At 43.7% G+C, this 23,318-nt stretch overlaps 1 protein-coding gene across 2 annotated transcripts in view; it reads left to right on the forward strand.

Annotated features, from left to right (window-relative positions):
• Positions 1-23,318, forward strand: part of LOC148506677 (sodium channel protein type 5 subunit alpha-like) — a 323,898-nt gene that overhangs the window by 220,036 nt on the left and 80,544 nt on the right. For both annotated transcript variants that reach the window (XM_088446436.1, XM_088446435.1), the window contains exons 17-19: positions 380-400; positions 7,766-7,886; positions 18,872-19,026. In XM_088446436.1, coding sequence (XP_088302562.1) covers positions 380-400; positions 7,766-7,886; positions 18,872-19,026 — 297 coding nt within the window. The remainder of the gene's footprint in view (positions 1-379; positions 401-7,765; positions 7,887-18,871; positions 19,027-23,318) is intronic.

Here is a 23,318-nt window from a genome sequence, read left to right on the forward strand (position 1 = left end):
TTTATGGCACATGGAACAGCATTTGATGATGAAATAAGAATAATTGATGTAGGCATCTTTTCTCCTTGTCTAATGGAAAACAATTGCACTAAATAACCCTCACTGAGAAAGGCCTAGGCGCAGAGTTATGTCTCTTGTTCTAATGCCAAAATCACTGATAAATCACTGCAACTGTCACTGTGAAATAAGTAAAGCAAGGCTTTGTACGGTCTGGGCATACTCGATAAAATAGGATACTTTTATAAGAAGCTAATGGTACAATACTGTCAGATGGTTAATAGCTCCTTGTACTGAACTATGACAGAATGCATTGCTCTAACAATAATTTGATATTTATTTTTGCCTATTGCTGTCCTTGGCTGATAATATCTTTCATCAGACTGACGGTACATTTAAAAAGGTATGTCCAGCATTTGTTTATATATGCATGTTGCAGAGAATATTACAGTACAGTAACATTTATGAATTCAAAACAAATTCATATCCTTAAATAACGGAAACAAAATAAAAATGCTTCTTATGCTGGGCATACACAGCCAGATAAAATGTCTGTGAGACCGACAGACATTTTATCTGGCAGCCTGTCAGCCGCAGATGTCGCCGGCATACACTGTGAGAGTGTATCAGCCCGACATCCGCGCTCCGCCTCCGGGGGAGGAGACATTTCCCTGTTCCTTCCGTAGGAAGGAACACAGGAAATGTCTGTCTGTCGGCCACGGCTGGGCATACCCTGCCCGATGCGGCCGACAGTTTACCGGGTAAATATCGCATCGGACGGGCATGCTGGACAATCCTGCATGCCCGAACGAGCAATATTTAACCCTCGGTATCAGGCGGATCGCCCCGATAATTGTAGCGTGTATGGCCAGCATTAGTTTTTGCTGTGTATAATGCTTACAACAGATACAGTAAATATGATTATAGTTTGCCTACTCTATTAATAGTTGGTGTTTAGGATAGATCTTTGCTAATAACAACCATATGCTGTAAACGACTGTTAATTTTCTAGCATCTACTACTCTTCCATTAACTCAGTATTATTCCCTAATGATATTCCCATGCAGAAATACATCATTGTTATTCACTATTGCAGTGGTTCCCAAACATTTTTGAATCAGTATTGTTTTCATGGCACCCCTAAGCCAAAAGTTTGTTATTGAGAAATTCAGAAAAAAATGTAGCAAAGTAGTAAAGTGAAGTAAATTGTGCTCACCTGTCATTCTTAGGGTCAGTTATGTGGTGGGGGACAGGTTTGCGCTTCTGTTTGTCCACATATTTACATTGACCACCAATAATTTGATTTGGTGCTGGACCACCAACCTGAGGCATCCCTGCAAGCAAGGCCATCTCTTCCAATGGGCTTGTTGGGCAGTTGCCCAAGGGCCCGAAGCTTGCAGGGGCCCACCAACCTGCCCCCCCGCAGCCCAGCCAGTTGGTAAATTTGTGATATTTTTATAAGCCAATCGCCGGTGCACTGTATTCTGATCTAACCTCCCCCTCCCGGTGACGAGTACTCATCTCAGTCCCAGTTTCACTTCATCCGCCGGCTTCAGAAAGAGGGCTCTATTTACTACAATCCGCATATTGAATGCGAATTGTAGTGTGATATTACCGAGTGTATTCGCATTGCGAATTCAGGCAATATCACAGGGATTTACTATAAATCCCTTGCAGGCACAGAGCTTGCGATAAAGCTCTGTCCCTGTGGATCCCATCCGCACTCTAGTCGCGGTATTTTTGGAATAAATACAGCGACTAAGAGCTCGCGCATGCGCCGACCCACCGTCGCTGCTAACCCCCACCGATGCTAAGCCCCGCCCCCCGCGATCGTGGACCCCCGCGACCCCCCCCTGCCCCCCCTCCCTTCATTACACTTACCTGCATCCTCCTGGCCTCCGGTGATCTTCTCCGGGCTTCCCGATCAGGTGATCTCCCATACTGCACTGGGGCCCGATCACCTGATGACCGGGCCGCAGTGCACTGTGGGAGACCAGCTGACCGGAGAGGAGCCATCACCGGAGGCCCGATCACCGGTCCCTGGATTCAGGTAAGGAAAAAAAAAATATTTAAATTTTTTTTTTTCTTTTTTTTACAGTAATCAGCTTGCGGTCTGTTTAGACCACACAGCTGATTACTGGTACCGGCTCCCGCCTCTGCTCTCCCCGTTAGAGCAGAGTGGGAGCCCGGTAACCGGGGGAGACCCTGGATAACGCCACCTCCAGGTGGCGTTATTATCACAGGGCTTTCCCCGGTATTTTTTTACAATTTATTTTTAGTAACTCTGGTCGGATCACATTTCCCATTATAATTATGGGAAATGCGATCTGCTTTACTAAAAATAAGTGATAATTAGGGGTTGGAGTAGAATTTTACTAATTCTACTCCAATTGCCCTGTAATAACTACAGGTGAAACTAAAATAATGTGAAAAGGGTGTGAAAACACCCTTTTTCACTTTATTTTAATAAAAATAATGTTAATAAATAGAGCCCAGAGTGTCTCTGCATGTGTGGCAGGTCTGATGGGCATGCAGGAGGGTTTAAATTTATTGACCATTTAAAAATGTTTCCCGTGAATGGATGGTAGAGGCCCCAGTGCATTGCTTTGCCCAAGGCCCACACTGCTGTTAAGACAAAGCTGCCTACAAGTGTCCCGCGAACAGTTTGGGGACCACTGCACTATTGTATGAAAAGATACTATTGTATCTGATGAAAACTAGCAAAATACTAGTTTTTGGGATACAGTTTCCATTTAACCCCTTTTGTGTTTGACAGTGTATTTTATGATATTTGATCAGAGGGCACAATTCAGATACGGGTGCAAATCCCGTCGCGACTGCGATTTCATACGCAGGGGACTTGCGAAAATATGCAAATTACTCAGCCGCTTTCTTGTGCACTGAGATGCCCACCTCCAGCGTCCGACATCCGCCGCTCATGTATATAAGTGGGAGCGTTGGAAACATTGTCGCACATCAAATGTCTGAGTAAGCCTATGCTGTCTCAGACAGAGCGGCGCACCTAAGACGCTGGTGCCTCTGCAGCTGCGAACTACTATGTAGAGGCTCACTAAAGCACGTCCAGAAGACAGTCCTGACGCGATTGTGCTTTTCTAATCATCCCCCGTTACCTCCATCCCTCACTTTGTGAATAAATCCTCTTGACGACTGCCGTCGCTAATCCATCGCTGCACATGCGCAGTGCGGCTGTGACAAAAAAATCGTTCCACTACATCCGACATGGACATTACGTGCATCTCTCAGTCATTCCCAGAGCCCACTAATATCTTATAGTGATGATGGTTGGTTGTTGCAACAAAAATGTGATAACAAAAAAAACCCATACATTTATTCACACCTTAAAAGCAAACAACCTACAACATACAGTGTACACCAACAATTAGCATGTGTTGCCCCTGCTAACAGGGCAGTTAAGCTTCTGCACCCAATGATATCTATTTGGGATTAAACAGGGCACTGTAATATGCAGAGCTGGCTCTCCCTTTGTAACTACAGTACCACATATGTTTTTTTGTATCACCAGTCTGTCCCTGCTGCTAACTATCTCTGTGTTGCATCTGTTTCTTTTTCTCCTTATTAAATCTTGCAGTACAATACGTGATTTGTATGTTGATATTAGACATGACTGTGCAGTTATTATAGCACTGATGTGAGGCTGCTGCTAACCAGTGATCTATATTGTAGTACACACCTTTCATTCAGAGATAGCTGCCTGTACCCAGAGATAGAGATATATCTGCCAAGGACCTATTCACAGAAAGCATCTAGTTAACTAAATTAGCAAAGCGGATATAAAATGATTAGTTTAATTGGTTAGTATTGATATAAATGTAAAAATAATCTTAAAACTGCAGTTTGTTATATTGTCTGTTAATGAGCTTCAAGAATCAATCCGTTTTCTCTAAATGAATGAATATAAAGTGTTTTAAAGGGACCAGAGGAAAATACAGGAGTTTTGTAATGAGGACACGTTTCCCTGTTACCTTCTGTACAATTAATAAAAAATTCTCCATGCAACATTACACAAATGAACAAAACACAAGTGCCATGCAAATAATACAGTATTATATACACTGAGTGTTCAACGTGTGGCCCTCCAGCTGTTGTGGAACTGCACATCCCAGCATGCCTTGCCACAGTTTTAGCATTATCTAATAGCAATACTGTGGCAGGGCATGCTGGGATTTGTAGTTCCACAACACTTGGTGGCCACGTTGAACACCATGGTATACATTTAAAAACATTACTGTGTACATGCAGGCAAGCACACGGAGGAATAACGTCTTTTTAAAAAAAGCTAAGGTCGTATTAAGCATAATAAAAACCTCCACATCTTTTGTTTATCCATTTAAAAATGAAATGGGAATTGTCTTTCCTGCAGTGACCTAGTTTGAAATGGCAACTAGACAGCTACAACTTAATGCAAGATATCCACACCACAAATATTGTGGAGGTCAATCCACAATCACCCACATAGTGCTGCTGATGGTGGTTTTCGTCATCACTGAGTATATTTACACCGGCCTTCTCTAGATGAGTCCCAGCTATTTCTGACTGCATGTCCCTGGAATGCCCCCGCAGTCAAGCTCCGAGAATACTGTGTTTTTGGAGCTTAATGAATTCTGTCCCCAAACTAGTGTTTTACCTTCTCAATTAATGGCCCCCTTCTCAATTAATGGCCCAAAAACTTAATTTCTACAAAAGCAGGTGAAAGTTCTTGTAGAAATTAAGTCATGATGCATAGACCCCATAGAATCAGGTTTATAAGATTATATAAATGAACATCAGTTTATTGATAAACAATAACAACGTATAACAGATATAGGTATAAGCAGATAAGGTTTACATACTCAGATGATATATAAAAAATATACTTAGCTAAGGTTTATATTCACAGCATTTACTTCAAAGATCCCTGGGAAACCCCTTTTGTCTTAATAAGAAACCCAGATTGAAGAACGTGGATACTGGACACCATCCATCCCTATTGGCCCCGGTCATAACGAGCTAACATGTGTCACATGAATATTCCTTTTATCCCTTTGAAATTAGGGGGAGTGTCTCCCCAGAACACATACATTAATACTCTACTTTTAATAGCAATAGGGGGCAGTGTTGCCTCAATCTTGAATAATACATATTAATTGGGGTATTTACCTTTCTGAAATATGCCAAGGCCATGGTGTCTTATGAAACACCCTATTGCCATTTTTACCCCCAATAATGACCTGTCTGCGCATACAGTATCACTAAATGCTCTGCACAGATTCAAACAGCAGATGAATGTGGGACAAGGGTCACAAAACAACTATCATTAACCCTACTGGTTCTAATAGGTTTGGTTGAATGGATCATGACATCTGATAAATCCTTGGTCCTAATTTATGCCGCAAATTTTGAACCTTAATTTAAAGCTGTGTTCTGTGTTCGTCTTTATTTGTTATTAAAGTATTATTCGGTTGTTTGATTAGAACTGGAAATCTACAAACACAAATTACAAAACAAATAAATAAATAAATAAATAAAGAATAAGTAGTCCCATGTGAATTCAAATTGTTACTGACTGAAAAGCAGGCATGCACTCAGACAGTGCGGCTATGACCCTGCTTTGAAATGAACCTTGACAGGGATGGAACATTCCTTTTCTAATTTTAAGTGACACATTAATAACATTGTAATCCCCACTTCCTCAACCTCCTTTAAATAAAGTACAGTACGCCAATGGTAAAGGCGTTGCAGCTGACCGCCCGTACACACAGCACAATGACCCAATATATCTGCAGATATATTCGGCATCGGCTGTGCAGCACAGCCGACGCGATATGTCTGTGAACGTCGTCATTCACAGAGATATCGCTGGTACACGCTGGCCGACGGGTACAGGATACTTTGGCCTTTCAATTGATCGGCCAATATATCTGCCAGTTTGTACCCAGCATTAAAATCAGGCCCGTTAGCTCTATGGAAGCTTGCATTAGCATAAGATAGTAAATCACAGCAGCATCACACAAACACATCCACCGCGCTGAATTCAGAATCAGCCTCACAGCCAAGGAGGGTGTATGGCTGCTTGAGCAATAGGAGGCTGTGCTCCATGCAGGGCCGATGAGAGCCGCTCCGGGCCCAGGTGACAGGGGGCGTGACCTAATTGCGGGAGGCGTGGCCATGCCCCCTCAGCCTGGTGCACAACCAAAGGGGGCGCGATCACCGTGCTTGCTCCCCCATAGGCATAGGAGACTGCTCCTGCTGCTGCTTTAGCACCCACGAGCAGTCTCCCAGTGCAGCCCAGCACACGGCAGCATGTGCTGGGCTGCTGCGACTTAAGAAGGAGGGGAAGCGGTTCCGGACCCGGGCCCCCGCCGGGCCCCTGCAGCAAGCCCGGGCCCGGGTAATTTGTACCCGCTCCCCCCCCCAAGGCTCCACGCAGTCCCTTTCCCTTACATATAATCTGTCTCCATTGGGGACATGGATGGGCAAACGGGGCCAAAGTGTCCTCTTTATGATACATCACCCTAATCTCTCAGCACCCTGCCAACTGGCAGACTGTTGGCTGGTTATGGCAATCCACAGCTTATCTCTGGCTCCCTTCACATCATAACGTATGTTGTTATTTTGTTTTAGACTATTCAGCCTGCAAGCATATAGTTATACTGTAGTTATAACATGTTTGGAAATCTTTTAAGTACTTGGGCTAAGCAGCTTCTGGATTCTTGTAAACACTGCTACTAGGACTTTCACTAACAACATAATCTAAAATAAAATATATATATAGTATAAATATAAAAATCACCCTCCTAGTGTCAGCACTCAACCTTTAATACAGAGTGACCTACTGTAGCATCCTGATGAGTGATGAATCTGTCAGCTCCTCAGACAGGTTGTCAGGTAAGATAATGGTTATGGGCTGCTCACCCAATCACTTTCATCAGAAACTTTGAGTTCTGATCAAATTCAAAATAATAGCTTAGAGAATACTGTACAGCAAGATCAGTTGTAGAATCATACAATCCAGTCTCTCATTCCAAGAAAATATTTAGGCTGACAATCTTTACTCAGAGAAAAGTGTCCTTGTCCTAAAAGTGGACTTTATTTTTTAATAATTTACAGTGATTGATTGATCCATTAACAGGTGCAAAGCCTTAATGACTGGAAATTAGCATTATTTTTTAAGTAACTAGTCTAATTGCGAAATTTGATTTGATTGATTACTTCCTTTTGTTGAGCAGTGTTTATGAATGTTACCCCAGAGTTACATTAACAGTCTCATGCTGCTGGTAATGTAACGCACTTCTGAACTGTGTATTACTGTACAGCTGATTTCCTTGTGTCATGTCCTGGGTTGTAGCTTGCCAGCAGATAATATGGTGCCCTTACCATCTCTTACATAAACATACCTAATAATATATGGTAAATAAATTCTAAATATTGTCACATTTAAATAATCTACCACAATTATTATTATTTTTTTAAATAAAGTAAGCATTTTGAATGAATTCTTTTTTTGCTGGCTTTCGCCTTGAATGATGCTTAACATAGTATAATTTTCTGCGAGTCATAACTCCAAATCAGTTTCCAGATTAGACCGTTAGAAAATTTGAAGTATATTTTAAACAGAATTATTTAGTTTAGGACATTATTTCATTTTTGCACAATATGTGGTCACTTTATTGTTAGATGGTTATGTTGCACTTTGATGATCTGATGTTTTTAACTCTGCATCAAGTAATATTGTGCTCATTCGGTGCAGAAAGCGGATGACAGCATTTCCGAGTGCAGCACGGTAGACCTGAGAAAATCCGGGGAACTCATCGAGCAACAACCTGTCTCCAGTGAGGAGTTCATGGAGCCTGAGGAATGCTTTACGGAAGGTACAGTATAACGACCTGTCCTTACATATAGGAGGCAGATTTACCTTTCTTTAAATTTTAGGGTTTACATGCAGTTCATTATAACACTATGTATGTTGGCACATCATGGGCCTAATTTTTAGAATACAGCATACATACTGATCTGTATGAATACAAATATTGTATTGTCTTTATTATATTGTATTGGCAGGCTGATGGATGATGTATGATGGATGCAGGAAAAAAAAGTTTTAAGAAATTGCCTGAATCAAATTGCACATTGTATAATAATGCTATTAAGTAAATGTACAGAAATTGCAAATGTGAACATGGCCTTACATCATTCCCAGTGATTAGTCTCCCGGCTCATGTTACTACGGTGCAGTGTACACCACATTTCATTCTGCAAATGTTGGTACTTACTAACTTGACATGATCACCTAGTATGGTCACAATGTAGTTTTACATTTGTTCAGTAAACAGTAACTTTGCAGAATGAAAGGAAGAGAGTGATAATTATAGTCAGTATAAAAGATGAGTGGCTGCTGCTGCTGATAGCCAGTCTTAAAAATAAAGGGACACTAGGCCTAATTCAGAGTTTACGTACAACTCCGATAGTGTCTGATCAGCGCATGTGCTGATCAGTGTCTGCGAGATCACTCGCTGGGTACCCTATAAGCTGCAGCCTGAGTAACATGCTGTGGCTATTTGGGGCTGGAGAAGGGGCGCCAGCGGCCCAGAAAACGGGGGCATGTCGGCCCCCATTTACTGGTTGTGCTGAGGCCAGTGTCTGCGTCTTCCAACACAGCTTTACTGGCCCCAGCTGCATGAAAATAACGGTCATCCTGAATAACCTGAGGGTTACTCAGATGGCTGATGGTCACGCAAGTGATCTGATGGGTGCGTCCTCAGACGCAGCTGCAGATCAAAAAAACAGGCAGGAGGCATCTATTTAACACGATGCCTCCTGCGGCATTAGCATATTTTTGCCTCGCTGCAGCGTTTAAAGGTGCTAAAAGCGTACAACACTGACCCAGGCCCCCTGTAAGAAAGACAAATTGTCAGGAAGGATATGCACGATCCGATGCTGTCACTGGAATACGTTGGCAGTTAGGAAAATATATCCTCAGTTATCAGATGTTTCTATCGAATATAATTACAGTGAATTAGTTTATTTGTTTTGTTATTCATTGTAGTATGAACTGTATGTATAGAAATAACCCAGTTTAATGTTAAATATAGTTGGAATCAGTAAGTGATGAGAAAACATTTTATGAATTGGGACTATAATAACATCCTAGTAAATGTTATGTTTTAAACGTTGAAACAATGAGACACCTGTAGTATTCTGTTGTGCTGTCTGCAGTGCCATCTGCTGTTTAGATAAAGAAAACAAAGGAAATATGTATTTCAATGTAAAAACACCATATACAGTATATGGAAGGAACAATTCCAAAGGTTGTGTATTGAACATTTATTTTTATTGGATATATTATTCACTAATCATTGTGGGGCTGAATCTGAGCTGAGCGTAAGTAAAAGGAACAAGTAACTAACTGTGCACCTGTACAAACCATGCTGCAATGCAAGGGCTGGAAATACATTTATTATTTTTGCATGCAGGGCAAATACTGGCTGCTTTTACATGTAGCACACAATTGCTGGACAACTTTATTTTTACACTGAAATTTAGATATCAGCTTGGACACGCCCCTGTCAAATCTAAATCTCTGTCATTTTATATCTGTCCCACCTGAGGAGCAGCATAGTTTTAACAAGGTGCAAAGTTAGTTACTTTTTTTTTTTGCTTTGCTCCTAACTCACAGTCAGCCGCTGTATATCCAAGAAGCCAATGAACCTACTCTGTGAACGGTTTCCAAATCTTGATGCACTACAACCTTAATTTCAACAGTTAAGTTCCACTATTTATGTTATGGCTGTGCTTTAAGCTGGATGCAGGGAGTATCCTCCATATGCATGCTGCACATCAAGCCTAATGATTTCGCATGCGACCTAATGTATGTTAATGACGGACGGAACGAGTGATTGTTCCATCGTTCACTAAATGCTGTAGTGTGTGACAGCAATCCTGATGGTGCCCCTGGACATCGTTTGGGGGGTAGGGCAGGGTGTGGCTGGTCACTATCTCAGAAACTGGGACGTGTCAACCCTGTTTTGCCGGAGGGACGAGGCCAGGGTCTGCGTCGGCAGACGCAGATTCCTGGTCTCTCAAGAGACCAGGATTCGGCCTGGCTGCGGGAAGCTACAGCTCCCACAGCCTGACCAGGTCACAATGGTTGCGATGGTGATCCCAGTCTGCAACCTCGGTCGCAGCGCTGGGATCGCAAATGCAGCAAGGAGGTTTCTGACACCCCCTGATGCATTTGCATTTTAGGTGGAAAGAATTAACACAGCTGCTTATGAATGGCTCTGCAATTCCGTCCATCTCTGAATCAGGCCCATAGTACACTAGGTATTTAGGATTAGTATTTTTGTCCCAAACCAGTTGGTATAAAGTCACAGGTTGGTATAAAGTCATAGGTTAGACAGAAGGATGCGTGGCATGAGGCATGGCATGGGGAACTCATATCAGTCCTCTGTCTTTTGCCTTTTTTTTCACAGATACTTTTTCCTGAATTGTGCATCTTCACTTTCACTTCTAGGGGCTTATGTAATAGGTTGCCAGCTACAGTACAACCAATGCTCATCTTACTGAGAACAGTTCATGTACTTGTATTTTATGCTGTTGTACAGGCAGACCAATGACACCCACCTGCCTGAACTTGGGGCCTGATTCAGACTTGGGAATAGAGTGAAATATCTCTCGCAACTGTTATCCTGAACAAACCATATTGCAATGCAAGGGGTGTAAAGACATACATTTTTTCACATGTGGGGTAAATACTGGCTGCTTTTTAATGTAACCCACAAATACTGCACAGCTTTATTATTACTCTACAATTTAGATGTCAGTTTGGAAACACTCCTCCCAAATCTAAATCTCTCTGCACATTTTAAATCCGCCCCACCTGCAGTGCAGCATGGTTTCACCAAGATGATCAGTTGAGAAAGATATCTCTCTCTATTCCCAAGTCTGAATCAGGCCCTTAGTGTGGCCGATTGCTGCACTCATTTTTGCTCTAGACCTGTGCAGCACTCTGCGAGTATAGTACAGTATATAACAGTGTGTGTCTTTACATGTCTATCGTACATATAGAACATGCTCACTTGGCGTGCTCACCGCACATTAAATGCAACCTTAATGGGTATGAACGTAAAGATCACGGATCTGTATGAGAATAGCTTTATCAGCACACCCTGATCATTTCCAGCGTGTAAGCCTGTGTGGGTTTTCATTGCTGCCATTAACAGATGAAATAAGTTTAAATATGCTCCGATAGGACCTGATTCTGAGTTGCATGCGTGCGCGGTTACTTTTCCGCCTGGCCACGGATATCAGCTTACTGTTTTACGGTAATGTAAGAATTTGCCTTTGTTTAGTAAAAATCTGTGCGACCACAGGTGGGTGCCAATCTTGCCCACTGTACTTACTCTCGCTGCTGCAGCCGTCATCATTCGTATCTGGACTCAACACCAGCCTGATACTGGGTGCAAAAGATCCATCTGAAACAGACGTGATGTCTCTGTCCGCACAATGTGAATGAGCACGGAAGTCGTCCGACATGCCCACGAAACTCCCATAGCACTCTCTCAATACAGAACTCACTGCTCAGTTATTGCCCAGAAATTCCCATTTCACGGCTAGGACCGACGGATCAATCCATACGCACTAGCGGCCTCTGTTGGTGTGCGGATACCTGATCCAGCGCAGGCACAAAAGCCATTTTCTTTCATTGACGTATGTGTAGTATACTGGAGTCCGTGAGATCCTTGCACATTGTGCCTCTCGTGCAACTCAGAATCAGCCCTAGGGGTATAGTTACTAAAGTGCTGGTTTTTAGAAGTGGAGTTGTTTCCCATAGCAACTAACCAATCAGATTCTAGCTATTATCATCTAGAAGGTGCCAAATAAATGATAAGTAAAATCTGATCAGTTGCTATGGGCAACAACTCCACTTCTAAAAACGTGCACTTTAGTAAATATACCCCCTAGTGTGCATAGCCTAGAGATTAATACGTTCTTTGTTTTTGCTCACACTACACTCCATGAAGTGAACGCATCGAAATCCCACTACGCAGGACACGATATAAACTTACAGTACCTAGATTTTTGTTAAATTTTAAGGGAGACCTTAGAATAACATTTTCACAAGTCCCGGTATCACTGCTGTATTGCCGCTATCATTGCAAGGATACAGAGTGATGACAGTTGCAATCATTTCTCTTGTGTCAAAATGATTTTTTTATTAGATTTTATTACCGATCTGAAACACAGAATAATTGGGAATGTTTTTAAAAACTGATGCAAAGGCTGCACTGCTAATTGTCTGTGTTTTGTTCATAGCAGCCAATCAGAAGTAAGTTTTTATTTTGTGAACTACATTAGTAAAATTAGACCTGATTGGTAGGAATGGGCCATGTTGCTGTGCAGGTTGGTAACAACCTGTGGATGCCACCTTTTACCTTTGCAGTACTTTTATAAATGTTCCCAGAAAGTGGTGTGGCATAGCCAGCCTAGGCAGCTGTATATGGACATGTTAAGGAGTCATTGTTGTAACACACATGAGAGTCACAGTTACTGTATTTAGGTGTTTACAGTTACTACTCAGCATGTTGACCTTGTGCTGACATTTCCCAATTGCTTAAGCATTTCCCCTCCCCCTTTACACACAAAAAGCATCAGATTCATTACAAATTAGGTTGATAGTGGTTTGGCGCCACACTTCCATTTTAGGTTGTACAGTAATAAGATAATTTGGTGCAATTTAACTGCCAGTAATGGAAATACATGCCTCATAGGCTAATGCAATTTTCTTCTCCTTGCTCAATGATATTTGATGCATGACTTAAAAAGCTCTTAAGGGAGAAAACACTTCAATTCAGTATTACAGAATGGCCAAACATAGGTCTCCTCCTGCCTTGGCTGCGTCTGAAAGAACATTTACTTAGCCGTTTCACCTGTCGCAATCATTTCTTAATGTTATTCTCTCAAGAATATTAAATGAACAGCTGTGCAACAGAGATTTGGAGGAAGAGCAAGTTGAAGTATTAATCCCACTGAGCCAAACTAAATACAAACAGCTCCCCTTACTCTATTTTAATAGGCTGAATTTTCATGACAATTGGCTCAGCCCATAAAATGGCTGCCTCCACCATGTATAAATAAAAAGTGCAATTTAATGTAATAAAATATGCTATTGGTTACTATGTCTCAGAGGGGAATCAAAAGGTGGGGCGGAGTGGGGCATAGAGAGGAGAATCACAGTAGCCCTATCCCTGTCACAATTTTTGTCACTGTGCCGCAGGGAGGGACTGTGAGGGTGCAACTTGCAGCGAAACGCGTTATGAAACAACTGGTTCTCATAGGCTTCCAGAAGTCTGGGAGAACTCACCATGTGTGGTTTTGGCAGAAATTCTGGGAGAGTATTCAGTTATGATGTTATTTAATGGAACAGAAAAACTAAATTTAAAATTAGGGATGTGCAGGCTCTGATTAGTTCAGATTTTCCTTCCAAATTTGTTTTTTTCCCACCAAAAATCGTGTCTCAGAAAGAGGCAAAATGTCATCTTTCATGGCCAAACATCATCATTCCTGGACAAAAGTCCATGAAAGATGGCGTTTTGCCTCTTTCTGAGACCCAATTTTTGGTGGGAAAAATACGAATTTGACAGGAAAATCTGAACTAATCCGAGCCTGCACATCCCTATTTAAAATACATCCCCTGGGCAAACAAATATTCTGTCATAGTTCATGATAATTTCACCAATAGAGGTTTTCTTCTATTGGAGCCCATTGAAGCCACCTGGTAACTGAAACAGGAATGCGGCAATATAAAGTGAAAATAAAAGTGACTGAATTGCCCATCTGTTGCCTGGGCCTAGCAACGCTCCTTCAAAAGATGAAGCTTGGGATGGAATGCGGTGGTTCCTCAATTCATCAACAGTGACAGTACATGTGCCGCTCATGGCTCCCAGTTGAAGCTGATGCTATGGCTTTTATCTGACTATTCTAAAAAGATAAAAATAACACTAGCAAATAGCAATATAGTTATGGGGCATTTAAAAAAAAATAAAAAAAATGATTCGGAGATAATAATTGGTACATGTGATTGTTGCTTTTGTAGATTCAAACTCCCGGGATCATTCAGGTAATTTTTCAACATTTTTTAAGCGTTTTGAAAATAATAACGGTTTGGAGCTTAACTTTGCCAACAGTAACCAGTTACACTTCACTTCTATCCTAATTCTACTTTTTTGACATTAACTCTATGCATAGATCTATTTATTAGCGCCATTAAAGCTAATTCACAAAACCTGGTACTTTCGCATATTGCTCTTATTGTTTCCATTTGCTTTTGAATGACTGAAATGTTTACAGTATATCCATTAAAATGTCAGACCTGTTTCATTTATTAACAAAAGGTAGAAAGTTGATACCTTATAATGCTGCTGTTGTCTCCGAAGTTTATACAACTCACCAGGAATATTCAGATTAAAGATAAATCAATAGTAAATTAGTGCTTTGGTTATTGGCATAAAATAATCATCACCCAATGGGTTATTAAAAAATAAATCAATATGGCAGCATATTATCAATGCAAAAGCACTGTGCAAAAGTATCCTGTGTTACATTCACAAAGAGGCATTTAGCACTAATTATAAAAGGCACTGAAATATATGCATGTGCTGTAATAGGCTTATACTTCGCAGTGTGACCTTTAATGTAACCAGCAGTCCATACTGTTGACCATTTTCATGCTTTGTTCTGAGTTTCCAGCCAGGTAGTTTTAATCATTGTCAACTTGCATATTTCAGCAGGGCAATGTGCCAGTTGATAAATGGGATCTTTTATTAATGTGTCAGTTTATTACTATTAAAAATGTAATACTTTAAAATCAAAAATTATATTTCAAAGTAAGACACCTTATTGCTGGACAGCAGACTTTTCAGTATAGACTTCTCTGTATAACATTTACCTGGCTGTCTTTTGAGTCAACGCTTTGACCACTGGGCTTTAAGAGCATGACATAATTATGGCTGCAACAAGATCTGTCATACAGGGACTGGATTCAATTAGCTGCGGTGCTTGCCGTGGGCTTGTAGCCTTGGGCATTAACGCCCAGAGCTATTCAATTACAGGCCCATTCGGCTAATGCGTGTTAACCCATAGATTCCGGGTTAAGTGTCCGGAGCTATGAGTCAATGTGTTGGTAATGGCAGAAAGCCCTACTTACCGCAGATTTCTGTTTGAGTCTCAGGAGGGGGCGAACAAAAATCTGCGGCAAGTGCATCCTACGGTCTTACGGTGGGCTTCAACAGCTAGAAGCACACAGTAAGTACTGCAGTTGATTGAATCCAGCCCTTAGGTGCTCTTTTACCCTTTAAGGTCTACAGTGAAATAAAATACGGAGAGTTTAAATGAATTTCTAAGAGACAAATATTTTACATTGCTTATGGAAAACAGAGTTTTATTTGCAGAATTTTAGGTCAGTTAGGCACTTGGAGAATGGTGCAGACTATTGCTGTTCTTCTATTTGATCTAATCTGGTTCACACCTCCTCTCTTGTGATCTGATTTGCTCATTCTGATTATAAGTCACAAGCAGATCCGGAAGCAACCCCAACGAATTGCAAAGGGAATGTGACTGTATGCATGCTATAATGCATACGCATCGCACCACCCTACTTTCTTCCATATGCAAGAGCAGCTAGCACTTACACCTACCCCATGCTAGGTGCAAGAGATAGAACTGAAATAGGCGGCCCCTTAGCAACAACTTACAATATGTGTGACTCTGGCTACATGTCTACGACAGTCGGTGTCATAACTAGACTTTTTGGTGCCCTGTGCCAGAAAGAGCATTGGCGCCCCCCTCATTTTTCAAAGGGACATAATGCACCCAAAAAAGGGCCATGGCTTCATGGGGAAGGGCCAGGGAAGAGATGGGAGAGGCCAGGAGATGCTGGGGATGAAATAAGAGAAAGCTACAAGCAAGAATGATAATAAACAGAAATTTGACAGGCCCAAACAGCGCCCCCTGACCTGTGGTGCCCTGTGCAATGGCACCGGCCACACTACCCTAGCTACGGCCCTGACGACTGTCCACAAGATGGTTCTCTTCCTGCATACACCCAGCAGCAGCCCAGTGACACCTAAATACGCCTAAGATGCGTCCTACTCAGAATTGTCTGGAGACATGAAAAGATACATGTGTTCACTATGATGTGTCCACATTCAAACATACGTGCAACTCTCAGTCAGGTCCTCTGCCTACAGTGCCAATTCTACACTAACATCCAAATCTGCCTCTAGTTCCTTGAACTCTCCCCTTCTGGACTATCTTGTGCACCCAACTGTCTCTGCTATTTCCACATGGATGTCCTGAAGTTATAGTACATAAAACTTAGCATGTCAAAAACATCATCCTCCCTACTTCCAGATTCACCACCTCCTATCAAAACTCCCTTACAACAACACCACAATTTCCTCAGTCACCCATGCCGGCTGCTTTGGTGTCAGTGTAGACTCCACTATCCATTTTACCCCTCTCACCCAGTCTCTCTTGTTATGTAATCAATCTGTGATCTCTGGCCAAACTGATCTCCCTCACTTGCCACTACACATCTGCTACTAGCCCCCTCCGACAAAGACCTCAACAATACCACCCTTCATATATCTCAGACTTCATCTCAGAATAGTTTCCCCCACACTATTTTAGGTCTGCCTTTGACTTGTAGCTCCCACTCACTTGTAGCTTGGGTTCCCGGTGGTCAGAATCCCAACGCTGGCATCACGACCAGGTTAGAATACCGATGCCCCCAGGTAAGTAAGGCTAACCTAACCCTACCCCTAACTCTCCCCGCAGCCTAAACCTAACCTCCCCTAGTGCCTAAACATAACCCTCCCTCCCTGCAGCCTAAACCTAACCTCATCCCTTACCCTCCCCCTGGTGCCTACTATTTAACATCTGCCTGTAGGTACTGTGGCAAGTTAGGCAAGTTAATAAACATTTTTTATTTATAATCATTTGTTTTCATGTAGCCATAATTTGTTTATAATTGTTTCACTGAAAAAGTAAACAATCTGCCTATACTGTGTAGATCCTTAAGATCGTTTTCCTGTATGTAATGGTGGGTACACACTGGGCGATATTACTGAGCGACTGCACGATTACGACATCGTAATTGTGCAATTGCTCAGTAATCATACACAAATCGTGCACTTTTATGTTGAAAACGACCAGCGATGCGCACTCCCGCTGGTCGTTTCCGACATTGTCCATCGCCTGAACATGCAGCACAATCTGACGATAACGACAGATTGGCATGTTCAGGAATGATGGACAGTGCCTGCACTGAATGACTGATCGTTCAGTGCAGACACTACAGAGGATCAGGAACGACGGTACGATTACGATGTCATAATTGTACTGTCTTTCCTGATCGCCTAGTGTGTACGCACCTTTAAGCTATATATTTGGAATGTAGTCATATTGCCAGCGGATGGGACGCCCGACAAAATACCAATGCCGCATCCCCCTTAGGAATCAGGATACCGGCGTCGGAAACCCCAACAGCCGGCATCCCGATTGTAAGACGGCGGAGCCAGGTAAGTCTTAGCCGCTTGGGGGAGGGTTAGGTATATCCACCCCCAGGGGGACTTAGGGATAGACACCCCCCGGGGAGGGTTAGGGCCAGGCTGGGGGGAGGGGGGATTAGGGTTAGACACCATCGGGGGGAGGTTAGGGTTAGGCACCCCCCCAGGGATGTTAGGGTTAGGAACCACTAAGGGAGGGTTAAGGGGGGGAGGGGTAGGGATAGCTTACTTACTGCTGCCTTCGGGATTCTGACTGTTCGGGCTGCCACTGCCGGGGTTTGAAATGGCGGCTACTGAGCCACCCGTATTTCATACCCATCCCACTTAATTATATGGTTTAAAAGAAAAAGCATTGAGCATCTTATTGGAATAAGAATAAGATCGCTTTCATTTGGTACCTGATGTAAAAATCAAATTGTTGAAACAGTATTTTGGTAAAATATCATTGAGAGGATGAAGTCCTTTCTTTCACCATTTATAGGTTATGATACGGTACAGACAGTGGGCCTGATTCAGACCCGCTCGCAAGCGCTGAGCGCTCGCAAGCGGGTCGATGGTGCCCTAATGCGCATGCGCACGACGGCTGTCGCTATGGGTCTTGCACTAAAGGGGGCGTGCTGTCGATGGTGAGCCCCTTTGATGGGCGTGCCGGGGGCGTTGCTGCCCAGACGGAGGCGTTCCCATGGGCATCTGATAGAGCCAAAAGCACTCCTGGGCTTGCAGCAGCGAGACCCTACCGCAGGGTCTCGTCGCAAGCCCGATGGTCACGATGGTCTTGACCATCGCGACCATCTTTTTGGCCGCTCGCATAAGCTGTGGGTGGTCACTCACAGCTATGCGAGCGGCCAGGAGGCCGCTCCATTTTTAGGTAGGAGGGCTCTGATTCAGAGCGAGCGCTCTGGTCAGAGCGTCCGGCTCTGAATCAGGCCCAGAGAACAGTCACATAACACAGAAGCAATTATTTTTGCAGACTGCTACCAAATCAATTTATTTATTATGATTACTGGAAAAAAATAAACAAACCTTTTTACCCATTTGCAGTGCTTGAGTTGATGCCTTGCCCATTCTGTATTCTGACCATGTCATAACATTCCACCTATATACAGACTGTCCTGACCTTTATCATATTCTCTATAGTTGTATGTGAGCAAGGAATAACAAGTGCTACAATGAGATGATACTAAACTCCAGAAGAAACCTAGCACATAATATTGTGATTATGCTCATTATGTTTCAGTATGTTTTTCACCCCTTTTTCATTTTACATTCATGGTCCTTTCAATTTTTAGGCTGTTTGCGTAACTGCCCATGTTTCACAGTGGACATCACAAAAGGAGTGGGCAAAGTGTGGTGGAAGCTGAGAAAGACATGCTATAAGATAGTGGAACACAACTGGTTTGAGAGTTTTATCATCTTCATGATTCTTCTCAGTAGTGGAGCACTGGTGAGTGACATGTTTCATTTATGCCTGTCTAATGTGTACTTGTTCATCCAGGATGTAGTCATCATATTGACAATCACAGTGTCGACATTCAAAAGGTTGAAGCAATAATGTCAAATGTCTTAATGTCAACATAGTTAAAATGCTGACACCCTACATGTCTACACCTGCAAAATGTTGACATATGAAATGTTGACACATTATGCTGTCTTTATAAGACTGTCGACATTGTGATTGTGGACAAAGCATACCGAAACTATTCATCAGTATTAGCAGTGTTGTTGTGTATTTACTCTCAAGGGGATGCAGTCAGGAAGCCGACGGTCGAAATGCCGACCGCCGACTTCCCAACTGTCAAATGCCGGCAGGGTACTAATGACAGGCGTCGAAATCCCGACGCCTGTCATTATACCTATGCCGGGAGCCCGATGCCCGGTTTACCGAATGGAGTTAAACCGGGTGGCGGGCGCAGACAGCCACGGGGGCGGGGAGGGTTAGTTTAGGGGCTCCCGCGGGGGATTTAGGATTAGGCACACCCTGGGAGGGTTAGGATTAGGCTAGGGGAAGGGGGGGTTAGGCACCTCCAGGGGGAGGTTAGGGCTAGGCACCTCCCTGGTAGACTTAGGTTTCGGCTGTGGGGATGGGGGGTTAGGTTTAGGCACTTAGGAGGAGGTTAGGGTTAGACACTAGGGGGAGGAGTTAGGGTTCGGCACCCATAAGGGAGGGTTAGGTTTAGGGGGGGTAGGGTTAGTTATACTTACCTAAATCACCTGTCGGGATCTTCACTACTGCCGGTCTTCCGGCGTCGGGATTTCATACTGATTCCCTTGGTGATTGCTTAGTGCAGTTATATTTAGTAAGGCATATTCAACACCCTGGGGCGAAATGTAATAGGTTCCGAATTTACAAAGTCTGTAGATTTTTTGTGATTTTGCGGATCGATTTTTAAAAGGCCAATGTCAGGCATAACCCAGATTTTCCTTTTAATAAGATTACCATTTTAAAAACAGCAGGAAAATGTGTGCAGTTGTGATGTACTTTCGTTATAAGTGTATTTATGTCGTTCCAATGGCACATTGCTGTCAGTTGAATAGCCCTCATAGAGACTGTGCATCAGGAAGCTTGGGGTAAGTTACAAATTACCACCATTATTAAAATTTTATATAAAGGGTCTGAAGATACCAAAAGAGTTTCTAGATGCAGTTCTTAACTCGACCCAGAAAAAACCCCCATTGTTTTCCTTACGTATAGAAATGTACACACATCGTTTATATGCAGATGCTGCCCATTCTCTTTTCAGGGTCTTGATCTAGAACTTACTAAATAGGTCTCTTGCTGTAGCACTGTTAAAGGGCCTGATTCAGCACGGTTCGCAATTGCAAAGCTGCACGCTGGTAGCTGCACGCTGGTAGCTTTGCAATTGCGATCTTTGCAATAATGCAAATGCAGCAGGAGGTGTATGACACCCTCTGCTGCATTTGCGATCCCAAATCGGTGGTCGATATCTGCTCAGACTGGCCAGCTTGCGAGCCCAGCACACTATGTACGTCCACGCAGAATGGGTCCTGCGCATGCGCAGATTCCCGATAATCAGATCCTTATTTTCCATGGACATGGGGGGCAACAGGAACATAAGATATGGCTTTGGCCAAGAGAGAAACTTGTGTGCAAAAGATTTCTTTTCCAGCAGTGAAATAATAATCTTTTTTTTTTTTTTAGCAGAGTCTTAGCTAGTTCCAGTCTGAGGGCCTGATTCAGCTGTGGATTCAGACCAGCTCACGAGCGCACAGTGCTTGCAAGCAGGTCGATTTTCCCCCACTGCGCATTCGCCGCCTCTGGTGTGCGCATGCGCGAGCCCCAGCGAGCAACGGCAGCTCCGTCGTTCAGGGGCTCGCTACAAGACGGGGCGGCTGTCAATGTTGACTGACAGCTCGCCCCATTTTGTAGGCGGGTAGGGGGGGTGGCTGCACAAACGCCTAAGGGAACGCCTTCCGTTTGTGGGCGGCCCTACTGACATCACTCGTGATGTCAGTAGTGGGCTTCCGGCTCTATTAGAACAAGAAGTCTACTCTGGCTTGCGGGAGCCGAGACCCTCCTGCAGGGTCTCGACGCAAGCCCGATGGTCGCGATAATCGCGAACATCACCAGGCCATCCGCACTAGCTGTGGGTGGTCACCCACAGCTTTGCGAGCAGCCTGGAGGCCGAAACAAAAAAAAGCCCTGATTCAGAGCGAGCGCTCGCAAACAGCAAGCGCCTCTGAATCAGGCCCTCAGTAGCTATCGAAGCTGCTTACATGTTAGCAGCTGCGATAGCTCTAACATGATAATGCAGCAGGAGGTGTCATGCCTCCTGCATTCATTACTGATCCAAGTTGTGTTGTGGAACGCAATATCAGATCATCTGCGATACCATTGGCTGGCTGAGTGATTCATGAGGTCATGCAAGCTGGCCACCGCAGATGCTGACAAGAGGCCAGGAAATCTATCATACCATGCCTGGGCCTAATGCCCCCTGATATCTACCAGGCTTGGTGCCCCCTCTGGTGCCACAGGCCTAGTTCCTGACTGTGACCCACGGGCCTTGTGTCTGAGCCCTGGTGGTCTAGGGAGGTATACAGAGGACTTACCAGTCCTGGGATCTTCGGCTGAGCCTGGCCAAGCTATGGCCACTGAGGTGGAACCCCTTCCACCACCTCCGGGCTTTCTGAAGTCTTCACCTGGGCAGCAGTGGCCGGCGTTAGCTCTTTTGCCTGGCCCACTAAGTATGGTACAGAACACTGTATTAGCCAGGAGTACTGCTGAGAGATGGCAGACAATCAGGCATTTTCAAACACTGCGGGACACTGAAGTGAAAGGTCTCCAGTTCCGGCTGGAAGCCAGAGATGCCGCTGTGCAGGGATTAGCTCCAACACCCTCTTGGGCTGGATGCTGGTGGTGGGAAAAGAAATTTCTCTCGCACAGGGCCGGTTCTATATATACGCTGGTTACGCGGCCGAGTAGGGCGCCATATAGAGGAGGGTGCCCTGACCTGGCTGCGGCCAGCGATAGGCGGGTGGCAGTCACGGTTCAGGCTGACAATTAAGGGTGTACATGTTAAAAACAGTCCATACTGCGAGGGATATTTTAATTTTGAATTAAAATATCCCGCTATGTACTAAAGTTAACAAGCAGGGACAGCGGTCTTAGGATGGCGTAAACCAGCGGGTCCAAACCGCAAAAAGCTTTGCTTTTTGGAGTTTGGTACATAGAGGCCTGATTGTAGTCCCCATTGATAATAATGGGGACTGTGATCTGCGCCGATAGTTTGCCTATTGCTGGAAATTTTTGTGAAATCACATGCATTAGGCTGTTAGTACATAGTGGTGATACATAAAATAATGCAGAAACTATACTTTCTGTAGCATTTTATGAAAACAGCCTTAATGATTAGGCCCCATAGTGGGTGATTCAATTCAGCGTGAGTTGAATAGCCCTGAGAGGGAGCTCCTAGAGCTATTCAATTCACCGCAATGTTTACTCCGATGGGAAGCAGTTAAGTCGGAGAATGTCGGTTCTCGTGACTAACCTGGTTGTTTAGTTGCAAGAACCGGCATTCTCTGACTAAAGTGCTGTCCGCGAGGTTGTTAGCGCCACGCTAAGACGGAAAACAACCATCGTGGGTGGCACTTTAGTGTGCTAGAAGATATCTTTAGTTAGACTAAACAGTGCGCTGAATTAAATGTCTCCGGGAGCTCGCTCCCTGCGTTATTCAACTCCCACCTCCATAGTGCTTTACTTTATCTGTGTATAATATCGTTTTTTAACAGAAAGGAGCGCTAAAATCTATATTCGCATACCTAAAAATCTAGGTTCGGGCCAGCCCTGCTCTCGCGTTGCAAATACATCAAGCTATTACTTTGGCAGACCACATTAAGGACCAGATTAAGATTTGTGGGGCGCCCAGGGCAACATCATTTATGGGGGCTCCTACCAATAAAATTATTGGTTGGGACCCCCACAAATGCTTCCCCACTATGCCACAGTGCCCCCATTATGCCCATTATGCTACAGTGCCCCCTAATTTGTCACCAGATTAAGATTTGTGTGGGGGCCCAGGTTAAGATTTATGGGGGACCCAGGGCAACATAATTTATGGGAGCTCCTACCAATAAAATTATTGGTAGGGAGCTCCACAAATTAGGTTGCCCTGGGCCCCCCACAAATGCTTCCCCACTATGCCACACAGTGCCCCCATTATGTCCATTATGACACACAGTGCATCCAATATGTCACACAGCATTCCCATGTATGCCACA

Source organism: Taudactylus pleione, unplaced genomic scaffold, assembly GCF_031769625.1.
Source record: "Taudactylus pleione unplaced genomic scaffold, aTauple2 ptg000398l, whole genome shotgun sequence".
Taxonomy (NCBI): Eukaryota; Metazoa; Chordata; class Amphibia; order Anura; family Myobatrachidae; genus Taudactylus; species Taudactylus pleione.